The 26240-nt window shown below is 47.9% G+C and overlaps 1 protein-coding gene across 1 annotated transcript; it reads right to left on the reverse strand.

The window, feature by feature from the left end:
- On the reverse strand, positions 1–25035 carry dync1h1 (dynein, cytoplasmic 1, heavy chain 1). The gene is made up of 78 exons (XM_030116586.1): positions 24786–25035; positions 23577–23664; positions 23282–23455; positions 22861–23116; positions 22543–22729; positions 22147–22418; positions 21838–22065; positions 21088–21741; positions 20567–20989; positions 20290–20469; positions 20037–20186; positions 19774–19920; positions 19508–19648; positions 19104–19280; positions 18774–18884; positions 18548–18667; positions 18176–18415; positions 17868–18023; positions 17566–17679; positions 17378–17488; positions 17064–17273; positions 16831–16977; positions 16552–16718; positions 16175–16348; positions 15709–16063; positions 15404–15598; positions 15043–15325; positions 14849–14949; positions 14584–14743; positions 14171–14411; positions 13898–14081; positions 13573–13785; positions 13231–13469; positions 12983–13139; positions 12660–12884; positions 12348–12578; positions 12110–12250; positions 11767–12000; positions 11432–11638; positions 11206–11327; positions 10929–11094; positions 10641–10804; positions 10404–10533; positions 10156–10289; positions 9931–10045; positions 9685–9846; positions 9387–9601; positions 9102–9306; positions 8814–8987; positions 8590–8709; positions 8358–8478; positions 7995–8190; positions 7200–7317; positions 6883–7098; positions 6593–6805; positions 6323–6450; positions 6068–6221; positions 5820–5966; positions 5552–5702; positions 5212–5465; positions 4990–5124; positions 4809–4903; positions 4549–4723; positions 4388–4463; positions 4155–4315; positions 3965–4076; positions 3821–3881; positions 3620–3743; positions 3380–3493; positions 3093–3263; positions 2759–2976; positions 2569–2672; positions 1395–1603; positions 1060–1213; positions 840–982; positions 568–736; positions 346–470; positions 1–246 (listed from the first exon to the last, which is right to left on the reverse strand). The coding sequence occupies exons 1-78, from the start codon at positions 25033–25035 to the stop codon at positions 118–120; spliced, it is 13923 nt and encodes a 4640-aa protein (XP_029972446.1). The 3' UTR covers positions 1–117.
- Between the last annotated feature and the right edge of the window lie 1205 nt (positions 25036–26240).

Consider the following 26240-nt stretch of genomic DNA (forward strand, 5'->3'; position numbering starts at 1 on the left):
TATACTGGAATGCAACACGCTACAACTACTTCTAAAACTTCAGTTATGAGTAAGTGATTAAGTGTGTGTCCGATTATAGCCGACACGTTTTTGCCTACAGGAATGACTAAATGTGTTTTACTCTGTGCACAGAACAGCGACTCCACGCTCGTAGAAGCTGTGGGGATCCTCCTTGGTGGCGATGTCGAAGTCGACGGTGAAGATGAGATCGGACCTGGTGAAGTTCAGGTACACGGGGAGGGTGACCTGGAGAGGGAGGAAGGGAAACAGATCATCCGGGTGAAACTCTGTCACGACAGGAGAAAAAAAGAGTGAAGCGGTGACATGTTTTCATGCTGCTTGTACCATGTGTCTCTTCTCAGCGTTGCTCTGCTTGATCCAGCGGAGCTGAGTCAGCGGCAGCTCGGTGGAGATGGAGGTGGACAGAGACAGCTTGTTGTTGGCACAAGTGGCTCCCTGCAGTTTCAGCCCTGGAAGGTAAAAGTCAACATATTGTCAATATATTGGACCGCTTGTTAAATAACAGAATTCCCGAACATAAAGCGGACGGTGTGTGTTTAGTCTGACCTTTGATGCCGAAGCTGCAGGCGTCCAGAGCGGCGCCCTGAGCCGTGGTGACATTGACCTCGAGGCACAGCTCCTCCAGAGACCAGCTGTTGGCCTGAGCCACGTACTGGCGGGTGGCGGTGATGTACGCCTCGGGCACGAACAGACTGCCCAGGCACACATGGATGTTCTGATGATGAGGAGACAGAAACAGGAAGGGAAAAACACCGTTACGCTCAGTAGAGTTCACTTTTTACAGTTGAAAAATGCTCGACTCTGCTCTCGAACAGTACCTTCAGTTCCTTTGCGCCCCCGCTGGCGGCGCCCTGGGAGATCTGCTGCAGCTGTTTGATGCGCTCGCTGAAGTCGGCCACCCACTGGATCACGGTCATGGAGGTTGGGACGGTGTACCGACACCAGCTGCGGGGAAGGATTCCTGCGGACAGACGCGGTCTTGTTATCCGTTCCCGGAACTCAAAAAGTGAACCGAAGCAGAGGAAGCGAGCAGAAAACCTTTCACGAGGTCGCTGATGAGCGTGCGCAGGTAGTTGGTCTGCTTCTTCTTGCCCTCGCACACCGACACCACGTCGGACAGGTCCTGACGGACCTCCTGGAGCATCTTGCCGCCCATCTTCACCTCGCGCTCGAAGAACCGGAAGAGTGGATCCTGGTGTTTGGAGAAACATGAGAATGAAAAAAAAAAGCACTAAAGCTGGACAGATGTGTAATAAAACTACAACCTGAGATTCAAACCTGTGCTTTAATGTTCGTTCTCACCTAGAGAGTCAGTTAGGAGATCAGGGTAATAAACCGATCTTTGATTTTTGTATTTTTTTCCCTTCCATTACCTTGATGTTCTCCACGGTGCGTTTGAGCGGGTTGACCGTTTGCGGCATCAGCTGCAGCCAGTTGCAGGCGGTGGTGTGGAGGGTGCGCATCCACGCCGGCTGGGCGTCGGAGGTGGACGAGGTGCGCTCCTTCTTCTCCGTCTCGTAGGCAAGGTCATCCTCATCCTCCAACATCTGCATTTTCAGCATCTTACCCATCATGTCAGTGCCTGCGCAGGCCAGCAATGGAAGGCGAGTGAGCAGGGGAGGGAAGGTGGAAGAGAGGCGGGAGACAAGGCCGTGGTGGGGGGGTGGGAGAAGAAATTAATCGTGGAGCAAAGAAACAAACAGCTTGTCTCACCGAAGAGTTAATGTTTTTTTGTTTTAACAAAAAAGGGTTTATGCAAGGTTAACAAATAAGGACGACATTGGGTGAGACAAGATAAACAAGGCTTCAGGCAGAGTTTCCATCAACTGTAAAATAAAGTTCCAGAGGGTAATAAAATAAAATAAAAAACAAATACTGAACAACCAGATCTGGAGGCAACAACACAAACAATGTAGGATGAAAGTTTCAACTCAGGAGTGAATGTGAGGATGAAGGAGGGAGGGAGTGGAGGTGGTGGGTGGTTTGACAGCTGGGAATCTGGGAGTTGGGAGGAGGTGTGGACATCCATCCGAGGGGGAGGGGGGGGGGGGGGGGGGGGGGGGGCTGAAGGAGAATCTGAGGAAGTGGAATTCAGGGGGAGTATCGGACACGATCCGAGGGTGGGACGGGGGAGGGGATCTCAGCAAAGCAACATGATGGCTGTGAAATACAGCTGCTGGAGGGTGAGGATACACACACACCCGTCGTCCGGCCACCTTCTCAGTCACAGCTTCACTATGTTACTAAAGGCTGCGAGTGGGAACTGCTAGTTTAAAAAAGGGAAGGAAAAAAAACCTAGCTGGTTGTGAGTTAAAGAGAATCAATGGAGAGATGAGAGATTAGTAATGAAACCCGCTTCTCCATGTTCATTTCCACAACACAAATACACTCCGGTCTTCTGACTGCACAGCGACAACCTGTCAGAGTCAGAGGTGAAACACTGGAACAGATTAAGACTTCGAATTCTCCATCCTGTCAACAAACGGATTTAAAGATGATGATTTCACATCATAATTTACGGTAATGAAGAGGAGAGCAGCGGCATACCCTGAGTGGTGAGCAACACCTTCTCTGCATTGCTGGGCAGACCCAGCCAAGATGGCGTCTGAGTGTCGGGAAGCATCTCCACCCAGTGCATGAACTCCTCCCGTCTGGAACAAAGACAGACTATCAGCATTTTCTACAATTTACCATACGATGATTGCAGGTGTAACACAGAAGGTCAACCGATTCTGACCGAATGCCGTCCGGCATCTTGATGTCCTTGTGCCCGTCGACCTTGAGAGCCAGTTTGAACTCGCTGTCGAAGCTTCCCTTGGTGAAGATGCGATCCAGGAAGGTGTTGAGCAGCCGCTGGTCGAACTCGTTGTCGATGCGGCCTCCGTAGATGGACTGAGCCATGAGCGTCTTCAGAGCGGCCCAGGGGATCTTGTCTGGCGCGATGTTCTGACGGCCCTGTGCGAGTCATGAGGACACACATTTATAAAACAGCATCAAAACCCTTTCAACAATATGAATCATCTGACAATTATTCTAATATCGGTATAAAATGTTTTGTTCTGGTCTGTCACCTTAGCGGTGTCGTCCAGCCAGGTGTCGACGGTGTCACAAGCAGATCGGAGGTCAGACTCCCCGAACTCGTACTTCTTGGACCAGCCGAGCGGTGCGTAGCGCAGACGCTCCTGGATGACGGCGTGGAACCAAGCCAGCAGGAAATAAAGGCGTGCACGTTCGTTGGGGGCCTGTAGGAAGATGGAAAATAAAAGGTCAGACGGCAAATGTGGGAATAGAGGGTTGAGGTCAGACACATCTGTTTTGAAGAGAGTGTTTATTCGTTGGTGATTTCTGTCGTGGTCACCTTGCACATGCGAGACACAGGGATGCTGCTGAAGGTCCTCAGCATGTTGGCCTTGACACCAGGAGGAGGCTCGAACACGAAGATACGACCAGCACGGAGCAGATTCACAGGCACCTTGGCAGGGGAAAAAAAAATTATTCAATAAAACACAGTAACTCAAAGATCCACTCCAATCACTTCCACCTGCTCCACAAAATCAATATTTTAGAGTTTTCCTGTGAGTGATTGATGAGGTTTTACCTTGGGGTTGATCTCCATAGTGAGGAAAAGCCTGAAGCTGGCGTGAGGCTGCATGGAGTGAAGCTTCTTCTCCAGCTGCATGAGCCATCCAGGGGCCAGGTGGACGTTCTCCAGCATCACCCACCTGCAGGAGAACAAGGTCATTCAGGACACCAGCACATCCAGACCAACAAGCAACAGCAGTGAAACAACAGCACTGACCTGCCAGACTTGACTGCAGTGTTTATGTCTCTGTCAGCCTTATTGAAGCCTTCAGCCGAACCTGTTTACAGTGTGAATATAAAAGAAATTACAACATCTGCATCACACAAAAAAGCATCTGGATGTACGCTTGCTGCTTCTTACCAATAGAGATAGATGTGATTTGTTTGTTCTGCTCTGCAGCGAGGTCTCTGACCAGTCCGCTGGCGTCGTATCCCGGAACAGAGCACATCAGCACCGGAGTGCTTGGCTTCACCTGTGAACACAGGAAGAGGGACGTCAGCAATCCATCCAAAACCAGATAAAGACAGAGACTCGGAGAGAATATCATTACCTCGCTGTCCACGATGTTAGCCAGGTCCAGAGGCTGCTCAATGATGTTCATGAAGTTCTCTCCCAGCACCTTTGAGACTAAGATGTGCGACATGGCGAGCAGACGGTCGGGGCGGAAGGCCTGGATCAGCAGCAGCTGGTGCACAGCCTGACCGATTGGAGCTGCAAAAGAAGAGGTTCATGTTAACACACAGGTAGCATCAGGTCAAACATAGTAAGGTCCATATTACTCACTGGACTGCTTCTCCTCTGACCACAGGTACGGAACTGCCAGGTCTGGAGTGTTGCTCTCAATCCACATGAAGAATTGCTGAGGAAACACCACAAGGTAACAAATGATTCCTCATATATATAAACCTGGAGTCTGTAGGAGACATAGCGGAGGGAACACTCACCTCGTCAGCCTCAACTTTGGACACCAGGTCTTTGAATGCCGGCAGGCGGCTGAGCCGCACCATGGCCTCACACTGATCGGTAGTCAGACCCTTCACTTTGGGCAGCGACACGCCAGTCAGGACAATCTCTTTCCCGCGAAGGAAATGCTGGAATTCTGCATCATATGACGGCTCGCTAGAGAAATTCAGAAGACATACAATTATTAGAAACACTGATTACCTGTGCCGACTGCCGAGTAACACCGTTACTGGTATTTGACCTGGTCATGCCCTTCAGGCTGATCTTAGCGAGCAGCATGGAGAAGGTGATGTGGTCTTGGTGCAGCATGCCTCTGGCCACTCTGTTGAAAGCCACCTAATAAAACAACCATGTGTCAGCCACATTCACTCCCTCATCTCCAAAAAAATGTGTGTCTTGCTTTCAGAAATCCTGTATCAAACCTGGAAGAGGTCCTTTGTGATGACGGCGAGTCTCTGGGAGTGGTCGGTGATGCTCTTGAGGTTGGGGTTCTCGTACAGCACGGTGTGGTACGTGTCCAGGAAGAAGTGAAGCGAGTACTGATACAGGAAGTGCATCTGAAAGGAGAAACATCATTATTAATAATCTTTATGATTCAGAGAGCCAGTGACAAGAAGCAGAAAGGGAGTGAGATGTGCGGAAACCTGGTTGAGAGCCTCCATGGTGAAGTAGATGCTGCTGCAGGCGGAGGACAGAGACAGGTACTGCTGGGACACGGCCTCCACCTCGGCCATGACGATGTCCGTCTCCTCCACCTTCCTGGTCACCTCCGCTGCCTCCTTCTTCAAATTCTCCAGGGTGGTGATGATGGTGTCGTCATCGAGGATGCGACCCTTGACCTCGTTCAGGGCCTGCAGGAGGGACTTTTCCAGCTGACGCAGACGCAGCTGGAACTCGCCTGGGAGAGACGGGAGGGGGCAAATTCACTCACAAAGTGATAAAACGATAAGTGAGAGAATAAAGCTGTGTCGGTTTGAGGCTTACCCTGCAGTTTGAGGAGGTCGGAGCGTTTCTCGTCCACGTCGGGCCTCTCAGCCTTGAGGACCTCGTTGAGACACTGGCTCTGAAGACTGCTGCGCGTCACGGTGAAGTTGACAAACGTCACTCGAGAGCACAAGTCTGGAGGGAACTCGACCTGCGCTCACACCAGAGAGCACAGAACACAGGTTAGCTTGCCATTTCTTTTCGCTTTGCTTCTCTTTCAGCCACCAAAATGTGGTACTGAGTCGTATGAAAGGAAGAGCTTCTTTACAGTTGGGTCTCTGGTGGAGAGGAAGATGACGAATGAAGGCGACAGATCGATGTCCTGGTCCCCGAGGGTGATGAGGACACGTCCTCCGGTCCTGCGAACCTCTCTGTTCAGCACTGGGTTCAGGATGGGGTCGTAGCTTTCCACGTCCTGAAGGGAAGAAACACCAAAAATTACAAATAAGTCAGTTTATGTAGAGAAAAAAATAAGGAAAAAAAATAAATAAATAAGGGTGAGTTAATAGCTCTTACCTGCACCAGCAGTGGGTTTCCAAAACGCAAAGCACTCTCCAGGTTCTTCCTGAAGGCGTCATCCAGGAAGCTGGTTCTGGTGATCTTGCGATCTTTGTACTCGTTCATGATGAACTCTGTGGCCTGGCCTGACGGGTCGATGATCAGTGGATATCTAAAACGATAAAAACATGGGGTCGGTGGTAAATTTCACTCAAACCAAGAATCAAGTCTGAGCTATCAAAATGGTGTTTAATATTTAAGTCGGGCGCTGACCTGTTGAACCGCTTCAGCATGATGGCATTTTCAGTGCAGAGGTCGTCTGCAGGGAGAGAGTTGGCTTGCCAGCGGAGCCGCTCGTCGGCGTTGGACAGGTATTCAGTTCTGGCGATGTCAGTACGGAACTGGAGGACAACAAAATCACAACATGAGTATTTTACCCTGGCACCAGGTTAACAGAGCTAAATGAGAATACCCGGCAGGATGTGTGCTACGACTGTTCTGATGCAAAAACAATAAAGCAACAGCTTTAACTCTTAAAAATACCTGGATGTTGGCCTGCTGCAGGTGATGGGACCACGTGGTGAACAGGTTCTGTCTCATCTGTTGTTCGAAGTAGCCGGCGTAGGTGATGAACGCCGCGGAGAGCAGACAGTCTCCGGCGATGGTGGACATCTGGTTCTTGAAGGTCTCGCTGGTCTTCTCCCAGCGCTCCCTCTCGGCTGACAGACTCTTCAGCAGGGCCGTGCTGCGGTTCACCTGCAACCAGAGGGGCGAGATCAATTAAACCAATCATTCAAGCACACATTAAACTGCGAGTTAAACAGATCCGTTACCTTGGCTTCGACGGCGGCCAGGTCGGCCTTGATGGCCTGGGCCTCTGAGATGAGGACGGCGTACTCCTCCTTGTAGCGGGCGATGCTGGCCTCCAGGTCTCGGATCATCTGCTCCACCTCCTCCGCCTTCGTCTTGTTGTCCTTGGCGTCGTCTTCGAGCTTCTGCAGCTCGTTACGCAGAGGCTCCACACGCTTGAGCATGTCGGCATAATTCAGCTAGAAAGAAAAAAAATAAATAAAAAATTTACACACCTACATCAGAAGAGATTCCAGTTTATCTAATTCTTTCCCCCGATTTCAATATCGCCCCGTCGTACCTGAGCGATAGCCCATTTCACCATAGGTCCACAGGCCAGCGAAGCTCTGTTCACTTGGTCATAGTTGTAGCTTGGGTTGGACAGGTAGTTCTTCTTCATCTTCTCACGGATGGAATCACTGGAGAAAATAATGAACTAATAAAGCTACCTGTTTTTCACATCAGCTTCAATTGGAGAACTAATAATAAATCATAGAGAATTAAATGGATTCTATCAGGATATTTACAGGATTGTTTAAATTTTGTCAGGACATTGAAAAAAACAGGGCTTTTTCTACCAACTTCCCAACAAGAAATCACAAAATTGACAAGCACAGAGGTCACGCCCATCGGCTTATTCTGCGATTTCACTTTGTATCAAAGAACTCAAATCAACAGCTAATAAGAAAAATCAACTTCTGCTGATAGAACCGACTGATTTCTGCTTCCATTCGACGAAGACAAGAACGTAGCGACGCTGGTACCTCATCTCCTCAGAGGAAAAGTTGACTATACTGGTGATGAAATTATCCCTGATAATAACTTGTCTGATTTTTTTCCAGTCATTGGTCTCCTCGCCCAGCAGAAGGCAGATAGACTCCAGGGCCAGTTTGACTGCGGCTGGAGGATTGGTCATTGCCCGAACTTCTACTAGATGCTGCCGCTTTATAGAACTCACCGCTAGTTACAGTACAGGGGGGCGGGGGGTGGGGGGGAGAAATTGAAAAGGACGTGTAGAGGAAGACAGGGGGGGAAAACAAAAACAAAAACAAACAGCCGTTTAGTAAACAGGTATAAAACGTGTCTCTTTTTTCACCTGATCTCCTCGGCAGAGAAGTTAACAATGGTGGGAATGAAGTTCTCCCTCATGATGATGGATCGGATCTGCTTCCAGTCCGTGGTGCTCTCTCCCAGGAGCAAGCAGATGGACTCCAGGGCCAGCTTGACGGCCGCGGGCGGATTGGCCATGGAACGCACCTCCACCAGGTGCTGCTTCTTAATGGACTTAACAGCTATTAACGTCAGGTGAAGAAGAACGGACGTTAGGACAAGGGAACAGGAAAGTCTTGACAGGGGGATGCGAGCAGGAATTAAGCTGTGGTCGCCCGCCCTGTGCATGAGAGCCAAGTCAACATTAAAATTAATGTAGATATCAGGAAAGGAAGAAGAATCATTGTACCATTCTGAGCCTCGATGACGGCCGGCTCCACCTGATCCAGGTCCTCTTTGACGCTCAGCTGTTTGTCCTTGATCACCTCCTGCTGCTTGTACACGGCCTCCTGGATCTCCTGGCTCATCACCTGGAGTCAGAGTAGGAGAAGTATCAAGCTCAGCCCGACATCTCCAGCAAACCTTAAAATTGTTGTGAAGGAGATTTTTCTTGTTTGACATTGAATCTTTCTACTCTGTACCTTTTTCTTTTCAGCCTCCTGCTGGTCTTTGACCATCTTCTTCAGCTTGTCGTTGGCGGCGGCGTTCTTTGCCTCCAGCTCCTGGCTCTTAATTCTCAAGTCACGACGAAGTTCTTCCACCTGAATGAGTATGAAACATGAAAGATACACGTTAAAGGTTTCATCCAGATGCATTTTTATACTCTCAATAAATAAACATACTATGAATCACGCCGCGTGGTTACCTGATCGACAGTCTCTTTGATCTTGCGAAGACCGACGTTGAGGTGCATCTGCTGCTCTTCCAGCTCGCTGCGTTTCTCATTGAACAGGTTCGCATACTGGTTGATGAAGTCCAGGTAGTGGCGAGGAGTGATGGCCATGGTGTGTCCGCCGCGCTTGGCCAGACGGTTGTTTGCCTAGAATTTTTTTTTTTTTTTTTTTTTACATCAAGCCAAATTAGACACTCCATCTATAAAATCACGACACAATCAAGTCATGAATCAGTGCAATCGAGAGGTAAACATCCCTACCTGGTGAAGAGTCTGGTGTACGAACACGCAGCCGTTGACGATGGCTTCGCGGTGGGACGGCGGCTGGGGCAGCTTGTCGTAGACGATGGGCATGTAGTCTGGCACCTTGTAGTTGGGCTTCTCCAGATCCATCTTGCTGGTGAACTCTTTGCCCACCTGATACAGAGCCTCGGTGGACCAGTCTCCAAACCAGTTCAACACACACCTGGTGGAGAAGAGGTTTTAGCGAACAGGAAAACTCACCGGTTTCACTGTTAAACAATGATTGACAATGAGTCTGGTTACCTGTTGAAGAGGGCAGGAGAGGTGGCGGCCCTGTCTTTCAGACCCTCGGAGGAGGGGTTCATGGTGAACACGACGTGGAGGTTCCTGATGACCTGGCTGGTAAACCACTTGTACAGCTCCTCATGGGTGTCCAGCATCAGGCCCTCTTTCTGGGCTCCCTCCTTACACTGAGTCATGAGAGTGGCGTATTCATCGCCCTCAAAAAGACCAGGAACCTGCAGAGACGGGGACAATCAGCCAAACCTACACTACACCGAGCAGTGGCGATCCACCTGGTGTCATGATCGCTTCACATTACCTCTCCATTGGCCAGCAGGGTGTTCATTCTCTCCAGGAAACCAGAATCCAGCACATTGGATTCATCCATGATGAAGGCGATCTTCTCATTCTTGCAACCTGAGCGACGCAGCACTGTACGGAGGTCTTCGTCAAAGTCCTCCCCGGTGTATTTCCGGTGGACCTAGACACAAAAACAATTAAGATCAATCTAACAGGCAGGTTTACTGACATGGATTCAAACAATCCTGAATATTATCAAACAGACCTTGATCTGGTAGACGCTCAGTCCGTTCATCCAGGCCACAAATCGAGACAGAGTGGTTTTTCCTGCTCCGCTAACTCCAATTAGCAGGAGATGGCCTTGAGGCTGACGGAAGATTCTATAAAAGGAAGATAATTGAATTTTTCACTAAAACCAACATTTGAGGCTGATTTTTTTCTTTTTAAACCAAGTAGTCACACTGAGAGAAGTTTATAAAATGTGACTGACCTGTCAATCCGCAGGACGTGGTCCAGCACTTCATTGAAGAGCACCAGAGGGACATCCAGCTCCTCCTCATAGAAAACCTTCAGACGGGCCTTCACATAGTCCCTCAGTTCCTCCTGTTCCACTGGGATGTAGTCCTGCATCCGTGAAGAAACACAACTCAGTGCGGATGGAAACAAAGTAGCTAAACTGCAGTAGATTCTTCAGATGCAAACAGAAAACGGATTACAGCCATTTCATCTTTATTTTACCTTAGAAAGCCAGTTGCTGTAGAGGATGGGTCTGTTCAGAGCTTTGTCTTTGTCAATGTTGGGGAAGTGTTTGAGAGCGACTGTGTCGATGTTTTCGTCGGTCCACCTCCTCTCTTCATCGCCCACCAGTCTGGAAAAGACCACCACATCATAAACTGATCAATGAGTCCCCAAAAAAAGTACACTACATACTCTAGAGTTGTGATTAAATTCAGTCTCAATCGAAGTGGCACTCACCTGTCCTGGAAGAGTCGGAGAGCCTCATGGGCCCAGATACGGATCAGTCCTTCCACGGGGAGAGTCTCGAGGGGTCGCAGGGCCTCAAAAATACCCCTCACCCAGCGGGTCATCTCTCTGGGAGAGTAGATGTAGTGAGGCTGAATGTCTTGAGTGAACCGCTCCTGGAAAAGGAGAGAGAAAAAAAAAAAAGGGAGATTACTGTGAGACGTGAGCAAACAAATGACCGCATGGATGAAACAAAAGTGAAGTTGGAGGTCTTTATTTATACTGTGTGGTTTCTTTTACCTGAGACATGGTGTAGAACTCGACCATGGCGGCCGTGAGTGGCTCAGCGTAGGTTCTCAGAGACGGGATGAGGCGCAGCATGGCGCGGTTGAAGGTTCCATAGATCTGAGTGAGAGAGGCCGGGCCTGGATAGTCCACATACACCACAGGAACGTGCCGCAGGAATCTAGGAGAGCACGGTAACACAATCACCGTTAGCATCCACCACATTGATGCTTTTGCCTCCCTGGTCCTGTTGTAATCATGACATTCTGTTTTTGCTGTAATGAGTTTGTACCTGTGTGTGAGAGGCTTCCTGCCTGGATCAGTTGGAGGATTACAGGCTCCAACAAACTGGATCCTCTCCAGTTTGACCCAAGTCTGGTCTGAGGTGCGGTAGAAACCACCGTGTTCCACCATCTGCCAAAAAAAGCTCATGATTTTACATCATATTTATTAACCAAAACATAAAGTACATTCCTGCAGAATGCACTGAGCACAAATGGCGACGGTAGTGAAAATACCTGTCTGATGAAGGAGATGACCCTCTGTGTGCCGTACTTGTCCATGTCGGGAAGATTGATCTCGTCGCAGAACAACACCAACCACTTGCCCAGCTGCACGGGGGCGAGGACCACGCCGTTGGGGGTACGGCGATACTCGCAGTAGTGGTCAAAGGTCTTCAGCAGCAGCTCTGGAGTGGTGGCGCTAGAGAAGTTCAGACCAACGACCTGGGAGAGTAATAAGATTTTTTTTTTTAAAAAGGAAAGTATGTTTTAATTTTCTTCAGCCAGTGTTCAGTCCATGAAACAAAAGATTAACAGCTAAGTAATGGGCAACATGGGTTCCAGTCACTCACCTCCATATCGGGAAGCGCCCTGAGAGCACTGAACAGAGTCATGGTCTTTCCAGATCCAGGAGGTCCACACAGTACCAGTGGCTTATGCTCTGCCAGCCAGGTGTAAAGCAAAGCCTCATGGCGGACGGTGTCCAGAGTAGGAACCACCACGTCTGGGGATGCCACTTTGTGGGTCTCCACCTCGATCTGAGGCACCTTGCCCTGCCAGGACTGCCACTCACCAGAGATGCAGACCTAAACACAAACAGAGGATTGAAATCCAGACTCAGAAACTACAGGACAGGAGCATTTTCTCTCCAAATTCGATCCCAACGATGTCCCTTTGGACAAAATGAGCCTGTACCTCATAGTCAATGATGGGAACGTTGGGCGCAGAGGGGAGGGGCACAGTGGTGATGCGACGGATGTATTCTCCCAGCTCCGCCCTCATCTTCAAGCGTCCATCACCAGAGAAGGACCACAGCACGGCGTAGATCAAATATTTCTGCAGAGATCAGCAGCAGAATCATCAACAACCATGCTTTTTCAGGGGACTTTATTTAATAACATGTCTCTTTTGATGCGTCTGAGGAAAAGGTTACCTGCATATACTTCTCCAGCTGGTCGATGGGCATCGGGAAGTCGGGGTGGTTGTTGTTGTACAGAGCCACGTTGCGACAGGCCTGGTGCAGCATTGAGAACAGAGAACCCATACAGCGCAGGCGGGTGAAATCCATGATGTGCTCCATCTTTGAGGCATGCTCCAAGGCCTTGATCACCAGCCCTGTGGAGGTGAAGTACGGCTGCAGGACCGCAGCAGCATCCCTCTGGATCTGGAGTGGAACACACAGAAAAGTGAGCGACGACAACATGCTTGACGAGTTGATCTACAAAGTGTTTCTCGCTCTTATTACCTGCAGCATCGGAGAAGCAGCCTCCTCCTCGTCCTCTGTGCCCTTCCGCTTGCGCTGAGCCTCATCCTCACCCTCGTCAAGCGGGATGCTGCGAATGCGAGCCAGGAAGTTGTTGAAGATCATGTCGGTACTGAGGACGTCCTCGCTGAACCAGACCATGCCACAGCGGGACACGGTGGCGAGCGTAGCATACTTCAGGTCCTGCACTTCAAACATGACGCGCACCTGGACAGACAGAGAGAAAACCATGAATATAAACACGCTTCCCACACATCAGTCAGTGTTACGACACAAATAGAGACCCGTGCTTAGAATTCTCTTACATTTGGTGGCAAGCTGAGACGCTCTCCGTTGGGCAGAGTGAGCAACTTGTTGTCGTCCAGGACAGAGTTGAGATTTTCAACCCATTCCGGGTCGACGTCGCCGTCGAAAATGATCCACTGACGTTTCTGCAGTTCTCCTCGGACATTGTCAATGATCCTAAAAGTGACAGAAAACACGTTTTTAAAAGGGGTTTTAATTCATCAGATCAGTTTATTTATATTGATCAGTAATGAGTGATGGAACTCACTTTCTGAGGATGTGCGTGAACAATCCGTCAGTCCATTCTCGAGTATTGGGGTCCAGGGTTCCATACAGGTGGTCTTTGCTGATGGCTTTGGGGTCGATGATGTGGGCCACGCCCTCAACCCCTTCCAGCCTCTCCAGGGCTTTGAGCAGCACCCTCCACGCCATGGTCTTCCCACTGCCTGAGGGTCCCACCATCATCAGACCGTGGTTGATCTGTGTGATCTGGTACAGCTGGAGCACCTGGAAGAAGATCAACCACAAAGATGATGGCGGAGCTCGAAACAATAATCTCTCTACGCCACTCAGAGGGCTATCGACTTATCAACGCCATTCCACTTCGTACCTTCTCCACCCACATGCTGCCCACGTCGTCGCCGTCGCCGTAGGTGAGGTACATCTCCCCGCAGACCTTCTTCAGCTCCTCTCTCAGAGCGGTCATCTCTCCACGGTGGTACTGAACTCCGGGGAAGACGTCTGACAGCAGGCTGAACAGCAGGGGGATGTCCTCCGCCACCAGCTTGGGGACCATGGTCTCACAAACACTCTGGATCAAAATCTAAAGAGAAAAATATACAGACTGAATGAAACAAACTAATCCACCTGATCACATCTCCAATAGCTGACAAAACTCAATTTAAAAAAGAGACATGTCTTTCAAGTCTTTTTACCTCCTGTTCAGGAAGGTTCTCAGCTATGTCATTCTCATCGACGTCCTCTCCCCGCTCAAGCTTCTCCCGTTTGATTCTCTGGATGCGCTCGCGCTTGACGTTGCCGGCACTGATCAGCACGCTCTTGAGTGCTCGGAGCCCGAAGTCGTAATGACTCTGAGACGACAGCTGTTCGTCGCACAGCCTGGAAAATAAAGAGCAACAGATGAAATGAGAAAAGAAAAACTTCCCAAAATCATCGAAATTCCTTTAACACTGACTTAAAGCACGTACTTGAAGAATGGCACGATCTTCTTGGCAAGGATCTCGGCGGTTCGGAAACCTTGGGAGTAAAGCATGACCTGTGCGATGAGCTGGCGGTCGGGCTTCGTCATGGCCAAGCTGCGGAACAGCTTCTTCAGATTGTCGGGCAGGTTGGAACGGCCGGCGTAGCCGGGGTTCATGGTGATGAAGATGGCCATGTCTGGGCTCACCTTCACCTGCTTGTTCAGGAGCTCTGTGGTTACGGGCACGCCTAGAAAGGGAACAGACGATCACTTAATTCAAAATAAGCTTCTAAATATATTGTTTAATGCTCTGATCTCAACATAACAGAGTATCATGTATGAACAAGAGATTTTTCTTTTCATTTTTTGATGTATTCAAACAAGAAAGAACGGTGTGGCGGTTCCATTGGTCATACGTACTCCTGTCTCTGTTGGGGTTGCTGTGCTCTCTCAAGGCCACCTGGATGTACTGGACCTGCTGAGAAACGGCCGACAGCATTCTCTCCTCCAGACGGTTGAACTCGTCAAAGCAGCCCCAGGCTCCGACCTGGCACAGACCCACGAAGATACGACCCATGGCCTGAAAACAGAGAGATACAAAATGAATATTTTCTCAGTAAACAACTAAAGGAACATGTGTGTAATAGAATGGGAAAATTTTCTAAAAAAGAACACAGTTTTGTACCTGGAAGTCGAAGGTCTCGTCACAGTTGAAGACCAGGACAAAGCGACCGAGCTGGTGGCCGAGGGCTTTCACAGACTCAGTCTTCCCTGTGCCAGCAGGACCTAAAAAAAAAGATGGTGATTTAGGCGTTACATGCATTAGTCATGTCAGAAACCAACTCCTCAAGTAAAAATGGCCACAATGAGGATCCATACCGAATGGCGATCCTCCAAGGCGAGCCTCCAGAGCCTGGGTCATGGTCAGATAGCAACGATCCGTCAGCGGAGTCTGGACGAGCTTGTCCTGGACACCCAGGTATTCAAAGCCGTAGTTGAACTTGGCGTTGGCCATCTGGATAGACAGCTGCTGGAGGACGTCCGTCTGCTTGGGGTCGAAGTAGAAGCGCATCTGGCTGAGCCACTCGAAGGACTTGGGGTTGTCGATCTTGTTCTTGATCAGAGTCCTGGTCACGTCACGCTGGTGCACCAGCTCAGTGATCTGGAAACGGAACGAATTTTAGAAACTTTTCTTTCAAAGCAGATTTCTTTCAAAAAACAGAAAATAACTGCCTCTCACCAGATGCTCCAGTTTCCTCCTGCGAAGCGGCGGCTGCTCCATGAGCACGGTGTCAGCCAACACGTTGAGAGTGGCCTCCACGTTGGACTGCACCGCCTGCATGGGCTTCATGTCCCCACTGCCGGAGATGGTCGTCAGGGCGGTTTCGACGTTCTCAGACCAGGCGATCTGGGTGGACAGAACCACGAGCTGGGCCTGAAGAGACACAATACAGATAACGACATTACCCCACAGTCACACTGAATATATTCAGAACTGAATTATTTCAGAGGTTACGTGAAGGAAAAAATGATTTCAAATCAAACCTGATAGCGATCGATCCAGTTGATGTACTGGCTCAGGTCCACGGCTGTGCCCTTGTTGAAGGCCGAGACCTCGGTGACGGACTCGGCCAGCAGCTTGGCCAACGTCACCCTCATCTCCTTCTCCACCAGAGTGAGCCACTCGTTGATCTTCGGGTGTTGCGTGATGGAGACGGGCGTCTTGTAGAGAATCTCCTCGCCTTCACGGGAGGAGATCCCCAGCACCTCGGTGTTGTCCTCGTTGAGAAGGATGCTGGCGACGCCGGCGAACATCTTCTTGAAGTGCTTCTGGAGTTTGGCCACGTTCTTGCTGTTGCCGATGATCTCGAGCAAGTCCTCGTCTCCCACAAAGTAAAACCTGGTAACGAGACAGTGAATGTTCAGCATTATTCCAAATACCTAATTAAATTCGACTATTGACATACATATTTCAAGATCCTGATGTTCTGCCTCTGTATCCGGTTCATACCTGGGGAAGGAGGACCTTTCTCTCTCCAGATATTCTCCAAGAGCTTTCTGGATTTTACCCAGAAGGTCGGCCAGTCGCTCCAGGGATCTCTGCACTCCCTGAATGTTCAGCACATCCATGACTAAAGGTGACTTTGTCACCTTCTTCATCAATGCCAAGAACTCTGTGCTGATACTAGAGAAAAAAAAGAAGACAGATTACATTGAGAAAAAGTACAAAATAAACAAAAATCTTTTAAATGTATCACCTATACATGAAGTAATAGTTCCCTGCTGACAAAACTTATGGATCTTTAATTTACATGCAGACATTATAATATGGATTCTGTATTATGTTTAGAAAAAAGACATTAAAAAGAAAAAGGGCTCTCCATTTACCTCTGGAATCGTTGGGTTTCAACGGGCAGCAGATGTTTGATGTCGGCGCTGCCTGTGAAAATGCCCTCCAGATACACCCAGCGACGCTGGACATCGATCCAAACATCGAACAGAGCCATGATGCGATTCAGCTTGTCTTCCCAGCTCAGCGCATCTTCTTCAAACACCTGGAAAACAATTTGAAAATAAAGAACAATGTTGGTGTGGTTCCTCAGGGAAATAGCAGATAAAAATATGAAACTGTTGTGTTAACCGTGCTGTGTGTGAAAATGTGTTTACCTTGTAGTAAGGAGACAGCTTCATGGCAGACACACTGTTGATGTGCTCCTTGACCTTGTTGAAGAGGTCGTCCCAGCCTCGGATCAGGCGGCACTTGTTCTGGTAGTTCACCAAGTCGAGCTCATACGAGTTCCACACTTCTCGGATCTGAAAGACAACACACACACATAATTAAAGTTTAACAAGTTGGAGGCGATATGTAATTAGTTAGACGATGAACCGTTCCTCCTCACCTGTTTCAGGAACTCCTCCAGAGCCATCTCACCCTGGGCCACCAGGAGAACGTCCTTCACGACCATCTCGTTCTTCTGCAGGTCGACGTCCCAGATCTGACCGAGGGTCAGCTCCGACAAGACCCAGTTCACATGCAGGCGCTTCATCAGCTGCTTCCAGTGGCGATCCTTCAGGGCCTCCGATTTCAGCTCAATCACCAACATGTTCACCTGCAGTATGAAGAAGGAAAAAATGAACACGCTCAATGACTTAAAATGCATTTGCAATAACGTGGAAGTCAGAACCTTGCGCTGAGAAAGACGAGCGTTCTGACCTTCAGGTATCCTTTGAGAAGCCTCTGCACGTACTCATAGGACGCATACTGTCTCAGTCTTGCTTGGAAGTTCTTCAGCTGGTTCAGCAGAGCATCCAGACTCTGGCGAAGCTACGAATACAAATTAAAAAGCAGTTATAAGATTTCATCTGTATAGTACAAAGACCAAGAAATCTATTTTTTCCTACCTTGCGAGGCTGAACAGAGACCCAGGGCTGCTCTTTCATCTGGTCAATCTGCTCCCAGACCTTTGACAGCTCAGACCACACCTCCTTCAGGTCATGAAGCTCCTCCAGCGCCACCTACATGTCACAACAAAGACAGGAATTATTCAGTAGAGCTTCTTTACACAAAAAGGTTTGGCCTAACACACAGCCAGAAGATGTCTTTCACATAAAATTTGGTGAATTTAACTTACAATCCAAATCAAAGTGCAATCACTATATTGATACAATGCATAATTTAATTACTAAATGAGTCCATGCATTACCTGCACCCTCTCCTCGCTGCCACTGAGCAGACCGGTGTCGGTGAGCTCCAGGGCTTCCTTGGCTCGGGCACATTTCTCTCTTTCAACCTTGAGTCGGCCGAAGTTGCCCTCGTAGATGGTGAGAGACTGAAGGGCCTCCTCTGGACGCAGGTTACCCTAATGGAACAGAAACGCAATGAAGCATCAGCAATGAAACGTAGAAATGTAAATCAGAAATGTAAACTTAAATAATAAAAACCAGAGTTTAACAACATTTTGCTGACAGTGTATGGCATGGACTGCAAATATAAAATGATGGCTTTTCTTACAGCGACTGGTTTGGTCTTCTCCCAGTCATTGAGCAGGTCTGTGGTGCGGTTCTCCACAGCTTTGTCCTCTTGGACAATCTTCATCTGCAGGTTGGCCACCTGCTGCTGTATAGCCGTGTCTTTGCGCTTCATTATGTCGCTGAACGCGCCCCATTCGCCTTCGATGTTGTCAATGTAGAGCCAAGAGGGAGGGAACTGGAACCTCTGCTTCTCCAGCAGGCGCTGTCCATTACGGAACAACTACAGACGGAGACAAAAGTGATTTGAAACTGCTGAAATACACCGACTTAAAAACTGAAATAAAAGCACTTGAAACATACAAACATGGCAGTAATGTATGGGATTAAATAAACTTTATTTCCCAGTACTTACGTCCACATTTTTCTCAAACTGCTTGATCTTGCGTTTGAGGGTTTGGACGTATGTGATGAAGTTGACGGCGTCAGAGGTGCTCGCCGTGTCCACAGAGTGCTGTTCAAGATCTTGACGAGACTGAGGGGCAAATAGACATGTAAATTGTGTCTCTGACTACTGTGTGTCTCTGTGTCATGTGCAACAAAAAAAAAAGGTTATACATGTATTTAACTACAGGTTTTACCTTGGAGATCTGTGCATGGAAGTCCTGCATGTTCTGACCAAGCATCTGGCCAAATTTGCTGAGGACTTCTTTGTGCCAAGAGTCGTATTTCAAGTTCACCTTCGACTGGACCTGTGGTCAAAAACAAATACAAACACTTAGTACCAAGTCCACAGACTCAAAAAACAAGTGTAACCAAGTTGGATGAGTACAGTTAAATGCTAATATAGTTGACAAAGCTAAAACTTTGAGTTTATTTTAAACTGATTCAAACAAAAACATATTAATGTGACAATATTATGAATGAGCCATTTATCAAAAAGCTTCTGGTAATTAATCCATCATTCGTACCTTGCCATAATCGATGACCGCAGGTCCAAACTCTTTCCGGGTCTCGGCATTGTCGAAGGTCCCTCGAGCTTTGCGGATTTGCACCAGCAGGGCTTGCCACTTGGTGAGATCTTCACCCAGACGGTTGTAGATGTTTTCTGCCTGCATGTCCCACAAGCACTGGTACTGCAGCCACACCTGGAAATGGGAAAGAGGAGGAGGACGTCAAAGTCAAAGTCGATGAAGAGATATGGTGAAAGCATAAATTAATTGATATAAAAACAATCCCATTATCATGAACATGTTGAAATTTATTTCAAAAGTTAAGGATGTTAAAGAAAAAAAAGAAAGAAAGAAAAACACGATTCATTCCAACAGTGGAACACATTCAGTTACTTTTCATGTTTTCACTATACGGTTCATACCTTCACGTACTGCTCCACCTCATTCACAATGTCTTCCACTGCATTGTAGGCTTCCTCCAAGGCTGCAGGGCCGTCAGGCATCCTGGTCAGGGCATTGCGGTAAAACTTCTCCTCCTCTGAGAGCTCGTAGTGGACCCCCACCTGATGAGGAAGGACAGACTGGCTTGAAAAAAAAAAACCCCAACTTTTTCACCATAATTTATTTTAATGATTTCACTGATTGGGCCATCGTGTCTATTTCCGTCATATTTTGACAGAATCACTACCTGGTATCTCTGGCTCTGGATCCTGGGGAGTGAAAGGATGACCATCTTCCAAGAAAACATCTCCTGGTAGAGTTTGTAGCGGCAGTCTTCAATTGGTGGGTTCAAGTAGATCACCTGGTTTGTAATCCTCAGCTCATGGACTACATTCTGGGAAGAGGAAAATGAGAGAGGAAAAAAATTATCTATACCAGGTAGAAAAGGTTTTCCATATTGTGAACAGTTGGGTAAAGAGGGAGCGGAGCGCCATGAGTCCAACCGATTACCTTGATCTTGGGCTCTCCTCCAGGTTTGTGGCTGACTTGAGGAGCCTCTGTGTCCATGTCCACATCTGCTTTGTCTTCCACCTGGCCACGCAACACCTGAGTCCAAGCCTTCAGACCAGCCTGCAGGCGTACTCCCAGGATGCGCTCGATCTAAGCAAAAAACATGTTTTATTACAACACAACCATAAAACATATTGGAAGAAAAAAATAGACAGAACTTCGGAAGATTTTCTGACTGATTCTTAACACCAACCTCAATGTCCAGCTTGTTGACCCAGATGGGCAAGTTGGAGTATGAGTGCAGATTGAGGTCGTCCACAGCTTTCTGGACGCGGTTAAGAATGTCCGAGAAGGTCTTGTGGTCAAACATGCAGGTCTCCAGAGACCGGACCTCCAGGTCGATTTTCTCTTCAATCAGTAAGAGGTCATCCACCTACAGAAAGGTTAGGAAAAGAAATCTTACTTGGTAAGAATAACCATTTGTAAATGTATCCTATACTGACAGAATCTCATTTGCTCTCCACACAAACCTTCTCTTGGAAGTTGAAGACGGTCTCCGCCAGTCTCTGAACATAAGGATCCAGTTTGTAGGACTCCCAGACTAAGGTGATGCCTTCTGTGACGAGAGCCTGGACCTCCTTCTTGAGCCCAGCCACCAGCAGAGAGATGGAGGACCTTTCCTCCACCTTCTCGCAGGTGCGCTCATAGGTGCGCACGCTCTCAATCAGAGAGATGGCAAACGGATACAGCTGATTGGCCTGGTGGGCTTTGTTGACGATGGCCAGAGGGACGCGGAAGCTCAGCCACTTGAGGTTGCGGACCTCTTTGGACAAGGTGATGATCTCTGGGAGGAAGTTGACTTTGAGCTTGAGCATGTTTCCTGTGCGTCCGCGGGCGCGAGTGCTCTCGATGGTGAAGATGCGTCCGGAGACGCCGAGATTACGCTGCTGCACCTGATTGGAAAAAGGGAAAGAAGGTTATTGTTGTGTTTGTAAATGTTAATCATCAACTAATTATGGAGAAAAGGTGAAAATCAAACGACGCTTTCTACCTTGCGAGCCCAGTCGTCGAATATCTCCTGAGTGTTGAGCTTAGCCCTGAAGCTGTCTCCGTCCTGCTTCAGCTTCAGTCCCTCCACGTGGTTTTCCCAGCCTTTTCCGAGAACATCCTCCACCCTCTTCATGTAGGCGGTCAGCTGCCGGTCGATCTGCTTGGCCCATATGATGGAGCCGGACACAGGCGGCAGGTCCCGGACGTGACTCATCTTGCAGGCCTGGCTCTGCGGGTACTGCACTTTGAACTTGTCGTGCAGGGACTCGATGTCGTCCTTCACGCGCTGGATGAGCTGCGTCTGGTACTCCCGGATGGCTCCGCGGATGTGGGGGCGCACGAAGAGCGCGTTGAAGCGGGAGAAGATGCGGAACATCTCGTTGGCGTTCTTGGCCGTTCCCAGCTGGTCTCGCAGGCGGGCGGTGATGCGGGTCTCCACGCGGTCGATGCGCTCGTCGTAGCGCTTCATGGCGGCCTCCCAGGCCTCCATGCCTTCCTTCGACACGTCCAGGCCGTCGACCTCTTTGACGTTCTCATACGCCAGATTGACCTCTTCAATGGCGTTGGCATCGGCTGCGTCAAACAGGACCCCAGCTACTTTCATGTCCTGAGGCTCGACGGTCTCTCCGGGGGCGTGCTGTGGCACTGCAGACACCTGAGGAAAAACCGACTCTCCATCAATGTGACAAAACTAAACATTTAATACCTAAATATGTAAGAATGGCAGTTAAAGATGGGAAAGGTGCTTTACCTGAGGCCTGAGCACACGCACGATGACAGCTCTCAGCTGCTCGTGCTGCCGTCTGAAGCGCCTCATGTGGTCCAGTCGGGACTGCAGCTTCCTGTGGGCGGGGCTCAGGCGCCACACCATCTTCAGGTTCTCCTCTCGCTTCCTCTTCACAATGTCCCTCAGAAGCACCTGCAGCTTCTCATACTCATCCTCCCAGGTCTGGAAGACCTCGAAACAAGCCACCATGACCTGCGCAGAGAAGTCAGACAGACTTTCAGGAGAAGTGTTCTGTTTTGATCAAATTATGAATGTGTACTCAGCCGTACGAACCTTTTCAAACTCTTCATAGGCAACGTGCATGAGCTTCCTGGTGCCCAACACTTTGAGCAGCTGGGAGCTCAAGTCTCTGGAGATGGCTTCCACCAGGCGCAGTGCTCTCTGGATGGGATATTTTGTGTTCCGGATTTTTTTCAGGTGAGTAAAAATGGCCATCAGGGCTTGACGGATCTTGTCGAGTTCCGAGGCGGAGAGGAGGTCATTAAGAGGGAAGTCCTTCATCAGAGGATTGTAGTCATTGACAGTCTCCACAGCCTGTTTCAGACCTGTGAGGAAACAGTGGAAAGAACCAAGATTTAATGACAGCCAAATCAATATCAAAGCAATAAAAATTAATTTAAGTGAAAAAAAAAATCAAAACAAGCAGAACTTTAAATGGAAATCACTGACCAGTGTCTGTGTCGAAGCTGACTGTAGCGTGGAAACGTTTGCCGTGTTTGAGGATGTCCAGGGTGAGCAGGACCTCAGGACTTTCTCTTTTCTCTTGAATCCTGTTGAGAGCCCGCTCCAGATTCAGCCAGAAGCTGATCTCCTGCAAGGCCGTGCCTGAAGCTGGGTCTCGGTCCAGCTTTGTCACCTGGGAGAGTGGGCAGTGAGAGGAAAAACAAACTCAGTGGTGTTTAACAGAAAAACAATAAGAGTTTTAGCTTTAATGTTTGGAGGGTTATATATAAACAGATGAAATATGACACATATGAGGCCTCTCACTTTCTGGATCTCTCTGATCCAGCGGTTAACTCCAGACTGCAGCTGGTTGAGGAAGGTTGGGTCTTCCACTTTGTCTCCAAAATCCGTGACCTTGGGCTTCTCCCCGCGCTCGTAGCACTGCTTGGCAATGTTTGCGATGATGGGGTGGATGAGCAGGCTGATCTCAGGAATCTCAATGTTCTGCTGCAGGTGGAGAAGGCCCATCTCCAGCTCAGCAATCTTCTTCTCAACAGACGGCGCCATCTTATCTCCATCCCTAGAGAGGTATGATACAGAATATTCAGCTACATGTAATGATCACCACCTCAAACACAAAGTCCGCTTTAAAATACTTCAACAGAGAAGAACTTTATTTTTAATCCATGACATTTACTACTCAATACCAAACTCAGAAAAGTTATTAAAAGTACAAGAACATTACCTATCTGCCTTTCCAGACTCGCGAATGTAGGACTTGAAGAAAGGAGCAACAGCGTTGCTGATGAATGAGTGAAGTGTCTCATAGGGAGAGTCTTCACTCAGAGTCAGAACTCGGACTTGGGTTGATATGGGTTTGTCTGCGTCGATGACACCTGTCCTCTTGATTAAAGCCAAGCTGTTGGAAAGAGAGAGGAGTATGACTTTAGTGGGAAACCAAAAAAGACTATCAGAAGAGTTTCTTCTTAGAACGTACTGTGAATGGCTTAAAAAATAGTTGCAGGAAAGATATGACCAACCTGTTTGACTTGATTCCGTAGTGTATGTCAATGCTGATGTTGTAGGTGATGCTCTCCTTCTCCTCCTCTCCCTCATCGCCAACATCCTCTGTGTGAAGAACAATTCATTATTCAGTCTTAATCGAGAGTTAGACCACTTACTCACAAGACATTGAAAGTCAATGAAAAGTTCATTGTCACTGATTTATATTCTCATAAACTAATAGCTAACCATTTCTTAAAATTTTGTTTATTATGGTTTTTCCTTGAATGACAAAAAAAAGCTGCAAAAAAACTTCTGTTTATGACTCTAGATCTGTTTGAGTAGCAATACAAATGTGATAAAATCTAACTAAATGGACATTGAAATTGGTCAGTTGAAGCTAAGTATTCATTATTTGTGCCTAACATGTAATATGCCCCCTCCCTCCTTTGCGAAGTAGGGCTGTGGCTTGCAGGGAAAAATAAGGCAGTGAGCTGCAGACAGGCATTCTGCATAGCAGCATCAGTATTCTGAGAGCTAAACCATGAATAGGCTGGGGAAGTGACTCTCTGGCTGGGAATCCAAAACCTAAGGACTCAGATTGAGAGACTGGGTCATGTGCATTATTCAGTAACAGAGGATCAAGGTTCAGCACTCAGAAGCTGAGGATTGGCTTCCCCGGAGGAAACTCAACTAAAAATAATGTGTTCTTTGAAACAAAGTAGTTCACATGATTAAACTGACATCAGCAAAAAACATATGACCTCCAGATTTGACAAGGGATTCATTCTCTCTGAAGTTCTTTCATGCTGGGTGGTGTCTCTGATAGGCTTTCTTGTGTCGCATTGATTCCTACATCCAATACAAGACAATAATAAGTGTAAAACGCTTCTAACTTTACACTTGGACAATCTGTTAATCTTGCAATTATGTTATGCCCCCTCATATGGATCCATTATTTGCGCAGTGCAGTAGATATGCAAGGATGATGTCCAGAATTCATTCAAGTGTTGTGTGATGAGCGATCCACGCCCAGTGTGGCGCAGCTGAATCACAGTATTGTGAAAGTTGTTTTAATATTAATAAAATGGCAAATGAACGTGAATAGGGTAATAACATACTGTAGTGGTTACTATTTAAAATGCGTGATTTGCAGAGATACTGTAATAATCTGAAAACAGGAGACCAGCAGACAAACAAGCCTGTTATATATAAAGTTTAGGGCAGTCGTTGTTCCCTAAATGTACCTTTGAGAGCACTTCTCTCCACCAGAATGGTGTGGAGCTGGGGATCGGCCAGGAATTTCCTCATCTGCTCCACGGCGCTCTTCTCCTCCAGGGCGGTTTCCAGTGAGGCCGGGGCCTCGCCGCCATCTTCCAGCAGCAGCGGCACCAGTTTCCTGATGTGCTTCTGCAACACCGAGGTGTCCGCGACCGTCTGGACGGCCGACACCTCCATGGTGCCGGAGTTCTCCTCCGTCCCCCCGCCGTCCGACATTCCGGGAAGGAGTCCGACGGGCGACCGAAAGAAAGAAAGAAGCGAGACTGACGCTGTGCGGCGGCCAACTGGACTGAGACTGCTCAGGGGCTGACTGCTGCTGTCAAAACGCCGCAACAGTCACAATGAGCTTTATTCGCGCAAAGGATTGTGGTTGTTGTAGTTCTATGAGCGAGTTTTCAACGGGGCCCCGACACGACCTGTCCTCAATACCCACAATGCAACGGGAAATGCTTTTCCACGGATATTTGTTGTTACCACGTATGGCTGCTAGGGGGCGAAAGGGAGTAGTCTCTGATGATGCAGCTAAAATCCATGTGCCATTACTTGTACTTTAAATATTTCCTGAACATAGCCGTGTGTTGACTTGTATTCACTGATATTTATCAGATAATTGTGAATAAATATAGAAGTCACTGTTGAAGCAGCTTGAGAGACCATTTAAAGACTCAGAAAATGTGGATGACCCTCTCCACAGCTCTGCAGGTGTCATGACTGAATAAAGTAATCAGTTTGACACCATGTGTCTAAACGTTGGACTTTTTCCACAGTATTCTACCTTTATGAGATACTGTATGTGTATTTTTCAATTGCTGCGAGTCATAATCATCAAGATTTAAAACAACAAATGCCCAAAACACATCACCCTGTGTGGAATGAATCTGTACAGGAAGTTTCTCTTTTGGAATTGAATCACTGAATTTTATCCACTTTCCAAAAATTTCCCTCTGGCATTTACAAAGCATTTCTATTCTAGAGACCTGTATAGTACAAAGGCAGCTGACAATTGACAACAGGAGTATTCATATTAAATATAACACAAAATACTGATTGCACAAGAAATTTCATACAGTACTCAAGTAAGTCCATGTATCTCAAAATACAAATGTGCAGATTCATATTTGATTAAGGGGTAATGGATTAAAAACCAAATACTTTTCATGAGAGCACTTTTACTTTTTTTTCCACAAAAGTACTTCTGCTTGCAAGTGCAAGTGAGGTATGTAACAGAAACTCAGTCAGTACTCAAGTCTTTAATATTTTCTTCACTGTTGCATGTGAATAAATACTTCATTGTCATCAAACTAATAAACTAACAATGAGATTTCAACTCATTGTTAATAAAGCAATAAAACTTGCCTCATGTCAAAGTTGGTTGAAACAGTCGACCTTTCAATGGGTTTTGCATTGAAGATTATTGAGAA

Source organism: Salarias fasciatus, chromosome 19 (genome assembly GCF_902148845.1).
Source record: "Salarias fasciatus chromosome 19, fSalaFa1.1, whole genome shotgun sequence".
NCBI classification, from domain to species: Eukaryota; Metazoa; Chordata; class Actinopteri; order Blenniiformes; family Blenniidae; genus Salarias; species Salarias fasciatus.

Excerpts from the sequence above, each read along its gene's own strand:
- dync1h1 (XM_030116586.1), bottom strand. The coding sequence starts at position 25,035 with ATGTCGGACGGCGGGGGGACGGAGGAGAACTCCGGCACCATGGAGGTG. Across the intron at positions 17,680-17,867 it reads GCAGCGAGGAGAGGGTGCAG|GTGGCGCTGGAGGAGCTTCA; the intron begins GTAATGCATGGA and ends TGTGACATGTAG. Across the intron at positions 14,744-14,848 it reads ACGAGACCTTCGACTTCCAG|GCCATGGGTCGTATCTTCGT; the intron begins GTACAAAACTGT and ends CTCTGTTTTCAG.